This window comes from Cornus florida, unplaced genomic scaffold (genome assembly GCF_030987335.1).
Source record: "Cornus florida cultivar Cherokee Brave unplaced genomic scaffold, ASM3098733v1 CherokeeBrave_3.0.0_Hap2_Chr09, whole genome shotgun sequence".
Classification (NCBI taxonomy): Eukaryota; Viridiplantae; Streptophyta; class Magnoliopsida; order Cornales; family Cornaceae; genus Cornus; species Cornus florida.
The window spans coordinates 36303814-36320618 of record NW_026775579.1 but is presented as its reverse complement, the minus strand read 5'-3'; the positions used below and the strand labels follow the sequence as shown (position 1 = coordinate 36320618).

The 16805-nt window shown below is 42.9% G+C and overlaps 1 protein-coding gene across 4 annotated transcripts in view; it reads left to right on the top strand.

Annotated features, from left to right (window-relative positions):
• The window catches only part of LOC132273674 (protein translocase subunit SECA2, chloroplastic), a 62436-nt gene that overhangs the window by 24704 nt on the left and 20927 nt on the right, over positions 1–16805 (top strand). For all 4 annotated transcript variants that reach the window (XR_009470217.1, XM_059774675.1, XM_059774674.1 and 1 more), the window contains one exon: positions 15976–16031. Coding sequence is in view for 3 of the 4 variants with exons in the window: in XM_059774675.1 (XP_059630658.1) it covers positions 15976–16031 (56 nt within the window). In the remaining variant the exon portion in view is untranslated. The remainder of the gene's footprint in view (positions 1–15975; positions 16032–16805) is intronic.

Sequence of the window (16805 nt, the reverse complement as noted above, 5' to 3'; positions counted from 1 at the left end):
TCTTTCATGGAGCATGAATGACTTGTTGAAGTTCTTTTTTGGTAAAGCATATACCTTGTGTGAGCATCAGTAATGTCCGTACAATGCGTGTTCTATGATCTGTACCTTCTCTTTATGCTTGATAACTTTTTGTCCCCTCTTTTTGCACTGAATATTGCTGCCTAGAATTTTACTTTGTATATTTATAGCTAAAAAAGAAAATAAAAAAAGGATGGCAATAATAATACGTACTCCCTCCGTACTTAACAAAAAAAAAAAAAAAAAAAAAAAAAAAAAAAAATACTCCCTCCGTCCCATATTATAGTTGTCCTTTCCATTTTGGGTTGTTCAAAATACTTGTCCCCTTTCAAAAGTGAAAGCAAAGTAAATGTAGTCTTCTCATAATTTTTTTTTTTTTTTTTGATAAGTAAAATGTATTAGAAAGCGTTCAAACAGGGAACACGTCCCAAGAGCTATACAGAGGCCAAAGCCAGAGACAAGGTACTAAGGTCCCACTAAACCCAAAAATTCAATAAACTCATCAATGGATATACAATTTCTCCCCAAAACCCAACTAAAAAGAGGAGCTAATAATATGAAACTTCAAAGCCCCTAAGGAAGATACCTCCCCGTTAAAAGACTTTCTATTCTGTTCCTTCCATAAGCACCATCAAACATAAAGGGGAACCACCCTCCAACACTCATGGGCGTGGGCTCCCACACTACAGCCTTGCCAAGCGCCAATCTAACCCCTTGAGGACCGAGGCATAACCCAATGGACGCCATAAAGGCCAAAGATAAGGTTCTAACAATCGTAAGCTACATGGCAATGCAAAAGAAGGTGATCCACAGACTCACCACTCCTCTTGCATAAATAACACCAATTGACTGTAATCTGTCTTTTCTTTCTCAAATTATCCAAGGAAATTAGAATCATGAAATCAAAGAGATAACGGAATAAGGAATGAACCTCGAATCTCCCTTGAGAGGATGGCACGCAAACCAAAGAGTCAGTGCCACTACCATGTACCTCCTGTCCGTATAACAGGTCCAACAAACTTGCAACCTCATCCAACTCCCAATCCTGAAAGGAAACCCGAAAACGCACATCCTACATGAGCGTACCGTTATTGAGCCTGATGTAGAACAGGTCCTTACGATTATCTGAGCATACAGGATCATTGCAAATCAGGGAGGCTGGAAAGGTGAGGACAATAGAAGGAAAAAAATAAATAAATAAGGAAAAGTCAAAAGGAGATTTGGTGTAGTTGCCAACAATAGAAGATATTATTCTCCATTGCAAGAATTAAGGAAGATTTAGAAAATAAATAAGAAGATTTGGTGTAGTTGCCAACAATAGAAGATATTATTCTCTATTGCAAGATTTAAGAAGGATTCTGCTCCATCAAATCTCAGATTTCCCCTTTCATATTATTTCACGCATGCTTTCTTTTTTTATTTTATTTTTGACTTGCCTATATAAAGGCAAGAGATGTAAGTCTATAGACATCATCATTATCAACATAATTTCAGTTTCTCTATTATGAGTGTGTTCTTTGTGAATTCAAGGGTTTAACCCTGGTTCTTTATCGTTTCCGCTATGTTAGTTGGTATCAGAGCAAGGTTCTGAATCCAAGATTCGCCTTTGTTTTCGATGGCCAGTTCATGAGATGGAAGCAACCCCCTCCAGTGACTGTGATCGTGATGGAGTAGGTCTTTTGAGGGCTGAGTTTATTGTGTTCTAGACACCAGCATTAATTGAACCTTACTTGATATGCATGAAACTATGCGTCAAGTATTGGCAAGATTGACAACGGTAGAACTTAACCGTGCGAACAATAGGCTGCCCAACGACGGTGATCATGGACGCCCTGCTGGTAATCGCAACCCAAACCCACCGAATAGGCAATCAGCCTATGAGGAAAATGTCGGTTTTGGTAAAACTGAGCTGTACAGGTGTTTGGAGATAATCGAGGTCGATGGGAAATTGATGATTTGAGGGATTTTCGTATGAAGATTGACCAACCCACCTTTCAAGGTCATCTTCGTATTGAAGAATTCTTGGACTGGATTAGTGAAGTTGAACGTTTCTTTGACTATATGAAAATCAAAGAGGTGAAGCAAGTCAAACTCGTGGCCTGTAAGTTGAAAGGCGGTGCATCAGCATGGTGGGATCAAGTGCAAACTACCTGCCCACGTGAGGGTAAAGATCCAGTACGTACATGGGTTAAGATGAAGAAGTTGATGAAAGCTCGATTTTTACCCCCTGATTACGAACAGGTTTTTTATCAGAAATATTAGTCCTGCACGTAGGGAAGTAGAACGATTGCTGAATATGCTGAAGAATTTTATCGGTTATCATCTTGTAACAACCTGGTGGAACCCGAATTTAGCATGGTGGCTCGTTTCAAAGGCGGTTTAGGATGGGATATTGAAGAGAAAGAGGCGTTGCAACTTGTAACCGCTATTCAAACTGTCTGAGATTGTCACGGCGGTAGAGATAGCAGAATCGTTACTGGAGAAGTTGAAGAATCGGCCTCGTGGTTCATATAATACCCCACGTCTTACACATGACATGGGTAAACAAACCACGGTAGCCCCTGTTCCAATGACATGGCGAGGCATTTGAGATGGTCCAACAAAGGCCAAACCCGCAGCACCCGTAGGCCTTGCTGTAAGGGGAGCCCTAGCTGTGAGAGAAAATCCCTAGGCACACCCAAGTATGGGCAAGTGTTTTTGATGTGGAGAACCTGGCCATAAATCCAACAATTGCCCCAGGCGATTGACAGTAAATCTGGTTGAGCATGAGGAAGGTGAGGGTGAGGAAGGTGAGTTCCTTACCTTTGAAGAAGAAGAGGTGACTGAAGGAGACAATGGTGAGTTGTTGTCCCACTCTTTAGTTGTGAGGAGGTTGATGTTCACGCCAAAGGAGGAGGAGCACCCACATTGTCATAATGTGTTCTGTACACGTTTCCTTAACAATGGTTCGAAAATTGGGGCTTAAAACAGAGAAACATCTCCATCCATACAAAATTGGATGGATCAAGAAAGGCTAAAAAACGCGAGTAACTGAAACCTGCACCGTTCCATTCTCAATTGGGAAAGCATATGCAGAGGAGGTGCGTTGTGATGTAGTCGACATGGATACATGCCATATGATATTGGGCAGACCATGGCAATTTGATGTCGATGCCACTCACCCTGGTAGAGACAATGTGTATATTCTATACAAGAATGGTCAGAAGATTGTTTTCCGCTAAAAGAAACCGAATTTCCCAAAGGAAATTCAGTTATGTTGATCAACAGTGAGGAATTTTTGGGCAAAGTAACAACTGCCTTGAAATCTTTGCTGTTATGTGCAAGGGGGAAGTAGTTGAACAACCTCCTTTTACAGTACCGGCAATAGTGCAGTCATTATTGCAGGAGTTTAGTTGGTTGGTGTCGGAAGACTTGCCTGATAGTCTCCCTTCCATCAGGGACATTCAGCACCACATTGACTTGGTGCCCGGGGCGAGCCTGCCAAATCTACTACATTACCGGATGAGTCCCAACGAGAGTCAGATCTTACAAGAGCAAGTGGAAGAGTTACTATTGAAAGGGTTGATTTGGGAGAGCATAAGCCTATGTGCTGTTCATGCCTTGCTAGTATTGAAGAAAGATGGCAGTTGGAGAATGTGCGTTGATAGTCGCGTAATTAACAGAATCATTGTCAAGTATAGATTTCCCATTCCACGGTTAGATGATATGTTGGATATGGAGACGGGATCGAAAGTCTTCACCAAAGTGGATACCATCAGATCAAAATCCGCCCTGGGGATGAGTGGAAAACGGCGTTCAAGACAAAAGAAGGACTGTACGAGTGGTTAGTTATGCCATTTGGATTATCCAACGCGCCAAGTACTTTCATGCGGTTGATGAATAAGGTACTCAAACCATTTATTGGTCGATTTGTAGTTGTTTATTTTGACGATATTCTGGTTTATAGTCAAATAGAGGCAGGCCACCTTTTGCACTTGAGAGAGGTATTAACAGCCTTGGAGAAGAATAAATTGTTCATTAATCTGAAGAAGTGTAGCTTTGTGACCCCAAGCCTAGTATTCCTCAATTGTGTGTTTTGTAGTGATGGCATTCGGGTAGATGAGGTGAAGGTGAGGGCCATTCGGGAGTGGCCTATGCTGAAGAATGTGGGAGAAGTACGCAGTTTCCGTGGCTTAGCCATGTTCTACTGAAGGTTCATCAAGAACTTCAGTAGTATTGTGGCTCCCATCACAGAATGCATGAAGAAAAGAAAATTCCAATGGGGAGAGGAAGTTGAGATGAGTTTTGCATTAATCAAGGAACAACTGTCAACAACCCCAATCTTAGTCCTTACAGATTTTGAGAAGCTATTCCAAGTGGATTGCGATGCCTTAATAGTGGGAATCGGAGCATTTCCAAGTGGATTTTACAGTAAGAAGTTGAGTGAAGCACGTACGAAGTGGACTACTTATGAGTTGAAATTCTATACGGTGGTGCAAGCTTTGCATACGTGGGAGCATTATCTTATCCAACGAGAGGTCGTGCTGTTTACAGATCACCAAGCACTGAAATCCATTAACAATCAAAACTGTGTTAATTGGATACACGCGCGATGGGCGGCTTATATCCAGCGATTCACCTTCTCGCTAAAACACAAGTTAGGCCAACAGAACAAAGTTGCAGATACACTAAGTCGGAGAGCAGCTTTCTTAGTGACTATGAGGGCTAATATCAAAGGTTCGAGTGCCTGAAGGAGTTATACGAGGCTGGCGAAGATTTTGGCCAATCCTGGGCAGCGTGTAAAACGAGCCAATCCTTTAAAGGGTTGCACATGCAGGAAGGATTTCTTTTTAATGGCAATCAGTTGTGTATTCCACGGAGTTCTTTGCGAGAGCAAGTGGTTTGTGAATTGCATGGAGGAGGATTAAGAGGACATTAGGGGCGTGATAAGACATGAGAGCTGGTAGAAGAACAGTATTATTGGCTACAACTCAAGCGTGACGTGGAGAACCATGTGTGGCCGTGCTCAATCTGCCAAACTAATAAAGGCTAATCTCAGAATACTGGTCTTTACACACTGTTGCCTATTCCAGATGGTCCATGGGAGGATTTATCCATGGATTTTGTTATAGGGTTGCCGAGGACGTAGCAAGGAGCAGACTCTGTTTTTGTGGTGGCCGATCGATTTTCCAAGATGTCCCATTTTATTGCATGCAAGAAGACGAATGATGCAGTCCAAATGGCCAATTTGTTCTTTAAGGAGGTGGTTCGTTTACATGGGGTGCCACAGTCCATTACTTCAGATCGTGACGCCAAGTTCCTGTCTCACTTTTGGCGAACTTTATGGAAGAGATTCGATACCTCTCTTAATTTCAGTAGCACCAGTCACCCCTAGGCTGATGGCCAAACAAAGGTGGTGAATAGGACCCTTGGAAATCTAATTCGCTGTATTTTAGGAGAGAAACCATAAAGTGGGATCTTGCTCTTGCCCAGGTAGAATTTGTTTACAATTGCATTGTTAACAGGTCTACTGGCAAGTCCCCATTTGCGGTTGTGTATTGTTGCCCTCCAAAAGTTACCTTGGATTTGGTATCCTTACCGAAGTTACCGGGGAGGAGTGTTGCTGCAAAGAAAATGGCTGAGCACATTAAGACTATTCAGGAGAGTGTCAAGAAACATCTAGAGGAAACTTACGCCAAATATAAGGTTGCAACTGACAAGAGACGAAGGAAAAGAGTATTTGAAGAAGGGGACCTGGTTATGGTGTATCTAAGAAAAGAGAGGTTTCCAATGGGAACATATAACAAACTGAAGGCTATGAAATATGGTCCGTACCAAATTCTAAAGAAAATCAATGACAACGCCTATGTGATTGATTTACCTGTTGACATGGCCTTTTCTTCTACCTTCAATGTGGCTGACATACATGAATATTATCTGCCAGATTCGGGTAACTCAGGGACGATTTCTTTTTACGCAGGGGAGATTGATGTAGAACAATTAGCTCACGATTATTTGAGCATACAGGATCATCGCAAATTAGGGAGGCTGAAAAGGTAAGGACAGTGGATGAAAATAAATAAATAAATAAGGAAAAGTCAAAAGGAGATTTGGTGTAGTTGCCAACAATAGAAGATATTATTATTGCAAGAATTAAGGAGGATTCAGAAAATAAATAAGAAGATTTGGTGTAGTTGCCAACAATAGAGGATATTATTTTCCATTGCAAGATTTAAGGAGGATTCTGCTCCATCAAATCTCAGATTTCCCCTTTAATGTTATTTCACGCATGCTTTCTTTCTTTTATTTTATTTTATTTTTGACTTGCCTATATAAAGGCAAGAGATGTAAGTCTACAAACATCATCATTGTCAATATAATTTCAGTTTCTCTCTTGTGAGTGTGTTCTTTGTGAATTCAAGGGTTTAACTTTGTTCTTTATCGTTTCCGCTATGTTAGAGCCGATAGCAGTTGGCCACCAAAGCATGTCTATCCATGGCAATCCGGAAAAATCTGGGAAAGGAACGAGCCAACGGGTGATCACCATACCATAAATCCTCCCAGAACCGAAGTCCCCTGCCATCCTCTACTCTGAATCTAATATGCTTAGAAAATTCATCCCATCCCTTAACATATGTTGAAAAGAAGTAGAAGATCTAAAGGGGCCTCAGATCTAGGCTATGTCAAGGAGCCAGAAGAACAAGAACAGAGACTCATTGTCACGGCAAACCTGCAACACCTCCAATGACATCTTTCCCTTGCTCTTTCCTTTTTCTTCTTGTGGAAACAAAAATGACTTCCTTTTCCCTCATTTTTTCTTGTCTCATGCTGATACTATTTGTGATATTGTTTAGTAATCCAAATCTGTTTCAGCATGTCCCCCTGTAGGATGACCATATCTTGCAGATCATTGGTAGAAACAGGTTTTACTGGATTTCTTTGAAAAATTAGTTGCCTAGATTAAGAATAACATCATATTATTTATTTTTTCATAAGTCCATAAGACTACATTATTTGGAAGTACATTTTTAATGAAACAAGTTAAGCCATCTTCACAAACTTCAATCAGCTTCTTGTGGAGGAGGGTGATTGTGAGCAGATTTGGAGAGGAGAGAGGTGGTTGTTGTCCCTTTGCAGTGAAATTTCCAGGTGGTGTTGGGGTTTGGAAATTCAGCCGAAAAGGCTGGGATGAATTTTCTAAACACATTAGATTCCAAGTAAGGGATGGTAGTAGGATCCGGTTTTGGGAGGATTGTTGCTGTGTTGATCGTTGTCTGGCCATCTCTTTCCCCAGACTATTCAGGATTGCTATGAATAGACGTTCCCTGGTTGTGTTTCACTGCTATCGCCTTGATAGTGGCAGAATGTGCTGGGATGTGTGGTTTGTAACGAATTCTCAGGATTGGGAGATTGAGGACGTTGTTGGCTTTTTGGAGTTGCTTTATCACCAGGATAACGTGGATGGTGTTCTTGATTATATGGTGTGGGTTTCTTCTTCCCAGGGCCGCTCTGAGGTTTGGTCCTTCTATAGGAGTCTTACGGAGGTCCCAGGGGTTTTGTTCCCGTGGAAGGCTAGTTGGCGTTCTAAGGCTTGTCTCAAAGTGACTTTCTTTGCTTGGACTTCTGTGCTGGGAAAGATTTTAACCCAAGACAATCTGAAGAGGAGGAGACAGGTCGTCGTTAATTGTTGTTGCATGTGCTTAAGAAATGAGGAAACGGTGGACCATCTTCTTCTGCAGTTCCCTGTGGCATGGGATTTTTGGGTTTTGATGTTGGGTTTGTTGGTTTAGGCTTGGAGAGGTTGTATAGTGGGGGCCCAAGCTCGTGATTTCTGGAGGGTCACACCCTTGTGCGTTTGGTGGTGTTTATGGCTTGAAAGAAATAGGAGATCCTTTGAAGGAAAGGAGACCCCTATTGTTGCGCTGAAGTTCTCTATTATTAGCACTCTTTTTTGTTGGGTTAAAGGGAGAAATTGTAAATCCATGGATGATATAGTTGATTTTTTGGACTTTTTGAGAGTTTAGAGGTCCTATTTGGCCTTATGTAGTTTTTGAGGGATGCGTTCCCCTTTTGAACGCTCGAGATACAATTTTACCTGTCAAAAATTAAAAAAGTTTGATGAGAGGATAAAGCGTGACATTAAGGAACTGTTATTGATTGGAACAAAATAGCATAATGAAATATGATCATGTGTGGTTTGTGGTTGCTGAGGTCAAGACTTGCATGATGGTACCATATTTCTTTAGTGGCACTTCATGATATGTGTGAACCCAAACGGATGCAATGGAGAAAGGGACTTGTTGAGACTATTGATATTTGACAAGGGCCTTAAAAACTTCTACCATTTCAAGTGTCAAACGTAGTTTCAATGTTATGTTGAGGTTTTCTTTGTGGGTCCAATCTGTTTGTTTGTATGTAAATAACAGAAGGGAATAATTTTCGAGAATCAAGAATCAAGGGCTCCCTATTTTCCAACTTGAGGATGTTTTCCTATGGTCTCTTTTATTCATGCTTCCAAATCCTACTACGGCCAAATTCTTTTTGTTGGAATTTGCTGATGTGGCTTCTTCATTGTAAGTTCATTATACACCTTGCCGTATGGTCTTGCCTTTGCTTCATTTAATAAACCACTTTCCTTATCAAAAAGATACGTAGTAAAAGAATATTGAGGTTTAATTAGTGTTTAAAGACTGGTTGTTCAAAGCTTTACTAGTTCTCTTGCAATTTTCTTATTGTGCTAGTTTTCTTCTGTGAATGAATTGTACTAGAAGAAAAGGCTGAAGGGTTGATGTATTCATTATAAAATGATGTGCAAGCAAACAAAAAGAATAACAGGAAGTGGTGACACACATCCTTTTTCTTTTTTGTCTTCCCATAAATGGATCTTTGTGTTCTTTTTTCCTGTAATGAATTTTGAATTATTTGTGCCAAAAAAAAAAAAGGAAGTAGAAGAAAAGGTAGATGCTGAGGGTATCATCCTTTAAAATAGTACTATTAAATTGCCATGTAGTGCATAAGAACTGTTAAGTAATGGGTGGATCATAGTCTTTTTTTTCCTTTTTTCTTTTCCTGAATGTAGATCATAGTCTTTCTCGTGCATGACTGTTACATATTAGCTAGAGATGGGGTGTTCAGAGAATAACAAGCGAAAGGTGGTTGTGGTTAAATACAATGACGAACTTGCTTTCTGCATCAAGGGAGAGAGTTTGACGTGGTAGAGACGCGGCCGGGGTCTACTGCTCCGATCAGTCACCGGAGTCATTAACTTCGGTGAAATCCTCTACTATTTTTTCTTCACTTTTCTCTCTCTCCACTGGGTCTGTGGTTTGTGGTTGCTGTTGACTGTTTGGTTTGGTTTGGTTTGGTTTTTTCTTCTTTGTCATGCGCTCTTTCTTGGAGGTAGCTAGATTGCCTCGATTGTTCCAAGTTGGATCTGCTAGATCTGCAAATCCGTATAGAGGCCAATCGATTTTCTTGGATGATGATTCGGTACGAAGAAGAAGAGAAGATCTTCGATCGTGTTTGGTTGGGAAATTTGATAAGGAAGTGGGTGACGGGGCTCAGATTGCAGCTTGGGCCGAGCGTACTTGGAAGATCTCCGCAGGAGTGACGGTCTCGACTCTGCCTGATTCTTTGTTGCTTTTCCGGTTTCCATCATCGACGGAAGCCTCTCGTGTTCTTAAAGGGGGTCGCCGTGACTGGGGTACGGCATCTCTTTGTTTGGAGGCTTGGAGCTTTAGGGTTGGGTGCTCGGAAGTGTTGAAAGAGAAGGGGCTGAAGAAGGTGACACTATACGGTCTTCCTCTCCACCTCTGGTGTCATGCTATGTTCGTGACAGTTGGTGATCTTTGTGGTGGGTTTATTTGAGTGGAAGCTGATGAAGCTTTGGACGCCGAAAGAGTCCGTATTACCGTTGCTGATGGTCGGGTTTGCCCTCCGTTTGTGTTCATTCACGATGATCAGTTTTGCTATAAGGTGTTTATTTGGGAGGAGAAGCCTCGCGAGCTTGTTCTAACGACAGATAGCTTGGAAGGTGGTGATGGTTCGCACTTGCTTAAGGAGAAAGAATGGCTGCGGTGGGAATCTATGGGGAAAAAAGGAATGGCAGAATTCCAGGTATGGAAAGAATGGAGTGACGCACTTTGGATTCGTAATTCGGAGTGCTTTAAACGGATCTTCAATCAGAAGCGGAAGGAAGGGCTCCCTTTTTTGCAAAATTGCCGTTGGAATGATAGGCTTCGAATGATGCAGTGGGGCGGAGGTTTCGCCGGATTTGGTCGTTGGCCTTTTGTGCAGCAGCGGGATCAATCAAAGACGAAGAGGTGGTTTCCACGCACATCAGGCGCGTGGGAGGGAGAGGTTTTCAGAGCGTCCACGTGGTTGGTGCTCAGGATTTGTCCGTTCCCAATGGAGACCAGCTGTCCCCACGGTCAATTCAAATTTCACTTCAAATTTGGCTTCCCATTCAGTTGGGCTTAATGGAAGGCTTGGTTACGAGGCTACTATTTCTTGCAATGGTGGGCCTAAGTCTGTTGGGCCGCTTGTTGGGCCTGAAAGGCCTAATTCAATTTCTAAGAGGCCTATTTCTGTTTCTTTGGGATCTGAATGTGATGTGCAAGTTCCTTGTGCTGTGGTTGGTGGGCCGAGCGTCCAGTCTTCTAAAGAAGTTAATGTTGACGGGTCTGCGGGATTAAAAAGTGGGCCGAGTTGTGGATCTGGGCCGGTGTCTAATAGGTTTGAGCCCTTGTCCTCCTTGCGAGATGATAGAGCTCCTTGTGTTGCTAGTTCGATGAAAACGAGAATGAACGTTGATCAGCGAGTGAAGGTTCCGGTCTTGAGACGTCGGTTGCCGAAGAAAAAGGTGATCCTTCCCGCTTTTCGTAAGAAATGGTCACGAAAGGATAAGCAAAAATGGGTGGCATCTTCGCAATCCGGTTTTGAATCGGGTATGTTTTCAGTTCCTTCTGGTTCTTCTCCTAATAAACCGTGTTTCTTTTCTACTTCTCCTTTTTTGGGGGAGTCGACGATGTCTTTGGAACGGGTGAAGGGTGGGACAGCTTTTGTTTCGTTCTATAAAGAATCGGAGGGTGAGAGGGACTCCGTTCTTGTGGACAGACAGGATGGTGATTCTGGGTTTAGACTTGGTTTCTCTCGGCGATGTGAAGGCTTGTGCGAGGGAGTTACAGTTTGTGTTGGTCGGGATGTGAAGGTGAAGCTTGATGATGATACGACTGCTATTCTGTTGAAGGAGATACGGGATCATTTGGCGTCGAAAGGCTTTCTTGGTGATTCAGGAGGAGTTTTGACAGAGGAGGAGCTTGTTTAGCAGTTTTGCTTGCATTCCTCTTCTGTTCTTGATGATTGGGAGGGAGCTGCAGGTTCTTCTCTGGATGGAGACTCGGGCATGATTCTATGGGAAGACTTGGAACAAGCAGTGAATTTGGCTGTTCCTTTGGCTGTTGTTCCGCCTGGGGGTAATTGGGTTAGCGACTCGAATGTTGTCGGAGTGAATGATCTTGAGGAGGAGTGGGTGAGGGAGAAAGGATTGGAAGTGGGTCCTTTGTTGGGGGTTTTCTTTTGAGGGTAGAGTGGATGAGGCACTGTGTTTGTTTAATGATGTCCTCAATTCTCATTTTCAGGAAAAAAGCAGGTGGTAAGATAGGGTTGTAGGAGAAGAGAGGGGAGACAATGATGCAAAGCCCCAATGATTTTATCACGTATGAAAGGAGAAATAGGGGGTCCAGATCAGGAGGGAGAGGTGGTGGAAGGAAGGGAGGGTTTGCTTTCTAAAGTGTTTCCCTATGAAGTTATAAATTCTTTCATGGAATGTCCGGGGTCTCAATGATCCGGTTAAGGAGGAAAGTGGTGAAGTCGGTTATTCGTAAAGGTCGGGGTCATGTGGTGTGTCTCCAAGAGACCAAACTTTCTTCGATGTCTGATAGGATTGTGAGGAGTCTTTGGGGTGGGAGATTTGTGGAGTGGATTGCTTTGGATGCTATTGGTTCCTCGGGGGGCATCTTGATCATGTGGGATAACAGAGAGGTGTCTAAAGTGGAGGCTCAGGTGGGGCGCTTCTCTGTTTCTTGTGTTCTTGCTTTGGTTAAGGATGGTTTTAATTGGGTCCTTTCGGGTGTTTATGATCCTTCGGAGGATGGTGTGCACCACTTGCTTTGGGAGGAGTTGGGGGAGATTAGAAGTCGATGGTGTTTGCCTTGGTGTATTGGTGGGGACTTCAATGTGGTTCACTCTCCGTTTGATAGGTCAACGGGAGGTAGGTGGATGTCTGATATGGAGGCTTTCTCGGAGTTTATTGATGAATTCGGGTTGGTTGATTTGCCTTTGGTTGGAGGGCCGTTTACTTGGTCCAGTGGCCGTTCCCCTCCTACCCTTTCCCGGATTGACAGATTCCTTGTGTCGGGGGAGTGGGAGGAGAGGTTCTCGGAAGTTGTTCAAGCATCGTTGCCTCGTCCTATCTCTGACCATGTTTCGTTGTTGTTGGATTGTGGCGGGTTGTGCAGTAGACGATCTCCTTTCAGATTTGAGAATATGTGGTTGTGGGCTGAGGGCTTTCTTGAGCGGTTTCGTCTTTGGTGGGAGGGGTATGGTGTGGTGGGCACCCCTAGTCATCTGCTTGCAGGCAAATTGCGTCTTTTAGAGGAGAATCTTAAGACTTGGAATAAAGAGGTCTTTGGGAATCTGGAATGGAGAAAACATCGGGTTTTTACGGAGATTGCGGCTATTGACCGTATGGAGGGTCAAGGGGATTTGGTGGAAGCTTTGAAGGTTAGGAGGGTGGAGTACAAGGCAGAGTTTTCTGAGATTGCTATCATGGAGGAGATCTCGTGGAGGCAAAAATCTCGAGCCTTATGGCTCAAGGAGGGGGATAATAAACACGAAATTTTTCCACAGATTGGCCAATGCTCATAGAAGAGGAAATCATATAGGGAGGATTCGGGTTGAGGGGGTTACTCTTTGTAAGGAGGAGGAAATCTGCAAAGGATTTTTAGAGTTATTTGAGAAGTTGTTCTTAGAGATTGTTGAGTGGAGACCTTTGCTTGAAGGGTTGCAGTTTGCCTCTATTTCTGAGGAGGAGTGCTTGGGTTTGGAGTTGCCTTTTTCTGAGGAGGAAGTTCTGATTGCTTTGAAGAGCTGCAATGGGGATAAGGCCCCAGGTCCAGATGGTTTCACCATGAGGTTTCTTCTTGAATGCTGGGAGGTGGTTAAAGGAGAGGTGATGGGCACTTTCCATGCTTTCCATTCTCAGGGATTTTTTGAGAAAAGCTTGAATGCCACATTCATTGCTCTCATTCCGAAAGAAGTGGGGGGGGGGGGGGGGGGGGCCCATTGAATGTGAAGGATTTTCGCCCTATTAGTTTGGTGGGTTGTATCTACAAGTTGATTGCCAAAGTGCTCGCTTCTAGATTGAGGAAAGTTTTGGATGGTATCATTTCGGACTCTCAAAATGCTTTTGTAGGAGGCCGTCAGATTTTGGATTCAGTCCTTATTGCAAGTGTGTGTGGACTCTAGATTGCGTAGTGGGGTCCCGGGTGTTCTTTGTAAGTTGGACATTGAGAAAGCGTATGACCATGTGAGTTGGAGCTTCCTTCTGTACTTGATGGAGAGGATGGGGTTCGGTGATAGGTGGAGGAGATGGATTCAGTTTTGTATTTCCAGTGCTTGCTTTTCGATCCTTGTTAATGGTGCTCCTACCGGTTTTTTCTCTAGCTCAAGGGGCTTGAGACAGGGGGATCCTCTCTCCCCCTTCTTGTTCTTGTTTGTGATGGAGGCCCTTAGTAAATTGATGCGAAGGGCTGCTGATGTGGGTCTTGTGAGAGGCTTTCGGGTGGGCAGGGATGCTGCTTCTCAGTTGGAGATCTCTCATTTGATGTTTGCTGATAACACTTTGGTTCTTTGTGATTCGAATATGTCCCAGATTAGATATCTGAGATGTGTCTTGATTTGGTTCCAAGTTGTCTTCGGCCTTAAGGTGAATGTGGGCAAGAGTGTTTTGGTGCCGGTTGGGGAGGTTCCTGAGATTGAGACTTTTGCTGACATCCTTGGATGTCGCACTGGTGCTTTTCCCATTTCTTACTTAGGTTTGCCTCTGGGAGCTCCTTCGAGGTGTGTGGGGATTTGGGATCCAGTTGTGGATAGATTTGAGAGAAGGTTGGCAGGTTGGAAGAAGCAGTATCTTTCTAAGGGCGGCAGGGTCACTCTGATTAAGAGTACCCTCTCTAGCCTTCCTACTTATTTTATCTCTCTCTTTTAGATTCCATCCTCAGTTGCGGAGAGGATTGAGAGGTTGCAGCGTAATTTTCTGTGGGGGGGTAGAGGTGAAGAGTTTAAGTTCCATTTGGTGAGATGGGATCAGGTTTGCAGGCCTATTCGGAATGGTGGGCTGGGTCTTCGTAGATTGGTGCCTTTTAATAAGGCCCTCTTGGAAAATGGTTGTGGAGGTTTTGTGTGGAGAGACATTGGCTTTGGAGGAGGGTTGTGGCTTGTCGTTTTGGAGAGATGAGGGGAGGGTGGAGCTCTTTAGAAGTTAGAAATCCTCGGGGGGTGGGAGTTTGGAAATTTATTCGGAAGGGTTGGGATGATTTTTCCAAGCACATTCGGTTTCGTCTTAGAGATGGGAGGAGGATTTGTTTTTGGGAGGATGTGTGGTGTGGTGATGCTCCTTTTGCTCTTGCCTTTCCTCAGCTTTACAAGATTGCTTCGGATAGGCAGGCCTTGGTGGTTAACTGTTATCATCTTGATAATGGGAGACTGGTTTGGGATGTTCGATTCAGGCGTGCCTTTCAGGATTGGGAGATTGATGAGGCAATTCGTCTCTTGGAGTTGTTATATCGCCAGAGGATTGTGGTGGAGGATTCGGATTGTTGGTCTTGGGTCGCAAACTCCAAGGGGCGTTTTGAGGTGAGGCCTTTCTTCAAGTGCCTCTCTTTTGATCCTGGAGTTCGTTTTCCTTGGAAGTCTGTTTGGCGTTCTAAGGCTCCTCTCAAAGTGGCTTTCTTTGTGTGGACTTCGGTTCTGGGTAGGATCTTAACCCAGGATAATTTGAGAAGGAGAAGCCAGGTGGTGGTCAATCGTTGTTATATGTGTCTTCGTGATGAGGAATCTGTGGATCACCTTCTTATTCATTGCTCTTTGGCTAGAGAGTATTGGGATTTGATGCTTGGCTTATTTGGGTTTTATTGGGTTATGCTAGGATCTACTAGAGAGTTGAGAGCTACGCCGCTTTGTGTGTGGTGGTGTATTTGGCTTGAAAGGAATATGAGATACTTTGAAGGAAAGGCGGTGTCGATTTCGGTGCTTAAATTCTCGATTATTTCCACTTTTTTTTTGTTGGGTTTCAGGGAGAGATCATAGATCGTTGGAGGAAATTGTTGATTTTTTGGCCTCTTTGAAGGCTTGAGACCTTTGCGCTCCTTTGTATTTCCTTGGGATTTGCTCCCCTCTTGAGCGTCTTTTAATAATATTCTTTTATTTATCCAAAAAAAAAGAAAAAAAAGTGCTCAACAGTTCTGAGAAATGAGGAGAAAATAAAGGAGGGCAAAAGATAATCTAGGTGATCACGCCTAGAATCCCTAGGCATCACAGTCACACAGCAAGGATCAGTTCCATCATCTAATTCTTCAAGAGCTTTACTTGCTTCTGGAAATTCTACAGATTCATCCATTATAATTTCAAAGAGCACATAGGCTGCAAATATTTTCAACTCATACGTCTTGATAATTTAAAATTTGGCTTTATTTGCTTCTAAAAAGATTCGTGTTATATTTTTTCCATTTTTTTTTATTTTTTTGAAAGTTCAAGTAAGCACACGCACCCATTATATATATTGTGCCTCCACCGAGGCTTGAACACTCAATGTCCCAATTTAGGGGGATAGCTTATATCATCTAGGCTAGTGCCCATTGGTTATTTTTTCCATTTTAAACACACCGTTAATCTGAAAATTGTTATATGTTTTAAAAGCTTCGTGGCAGAGCTGGCAGGCAAGGAGATCCCGGATCAACGCGGTTTATGGTGAGGTAAGGTGCTGATATTTTCTCTTTTTGGTTGAACTTTATGGTTTTTTACATAACTAAAGTAATTCTAAAATGCACTTTATTGTCAAAATTCAATTATTTACTTAGATAAGGAAAGCAAATCAATGCAAAAGAAAAAGAAAAAGAAAAAGAAAAAAGGTAAGCAACTGAATGACTCGGTCAAAAGCGTTTGTTGTAACCATACCCTATAGATAGGGTTATTTGAACCACTGAAGCCAATATATGGGGATAGTTAAGAACTTAAGATCATCAGGAGTTCTTTAACTTATTCATGACTGGAACAATCCACCTGGCCCCACTACTCAGCAATGGCCTCCATATTGTGTCCAATCCTCAACTGAAGGTTTTTTAGTTTTCTCCCTTCCCATAGTTGTAATAGCACTTTAATCCCAAACAATGTCAATTATTACTAAGGCAGTCATTTGTGAATGGTGTACGACCCTTCAATAATTTTTATATTTTTTTTCTAGATGCTTCTGCAATGGAGCTAGAGTTTCCAATTTTTAAGGGTTAAGATGCAACTTGGGCAAGCTATTTTTACACCCTAGGTGGACCCTCCCAATGGAACTGCTTTCGGTGTAAAGCAGTTCAAGCTTCAGTAAGAGGTGCAAATCCTATCTGTTACTGAATTATAATCTCACAGCCTTTAAAGTTTGATCCAACTTGAATCATGATGCTTGGGTGAGATAATAATTGATCCGCCAAGTGCAGTGAGGGTTCAGATCCCATGAAGACACCTGCAGTAGTAGATTCCTC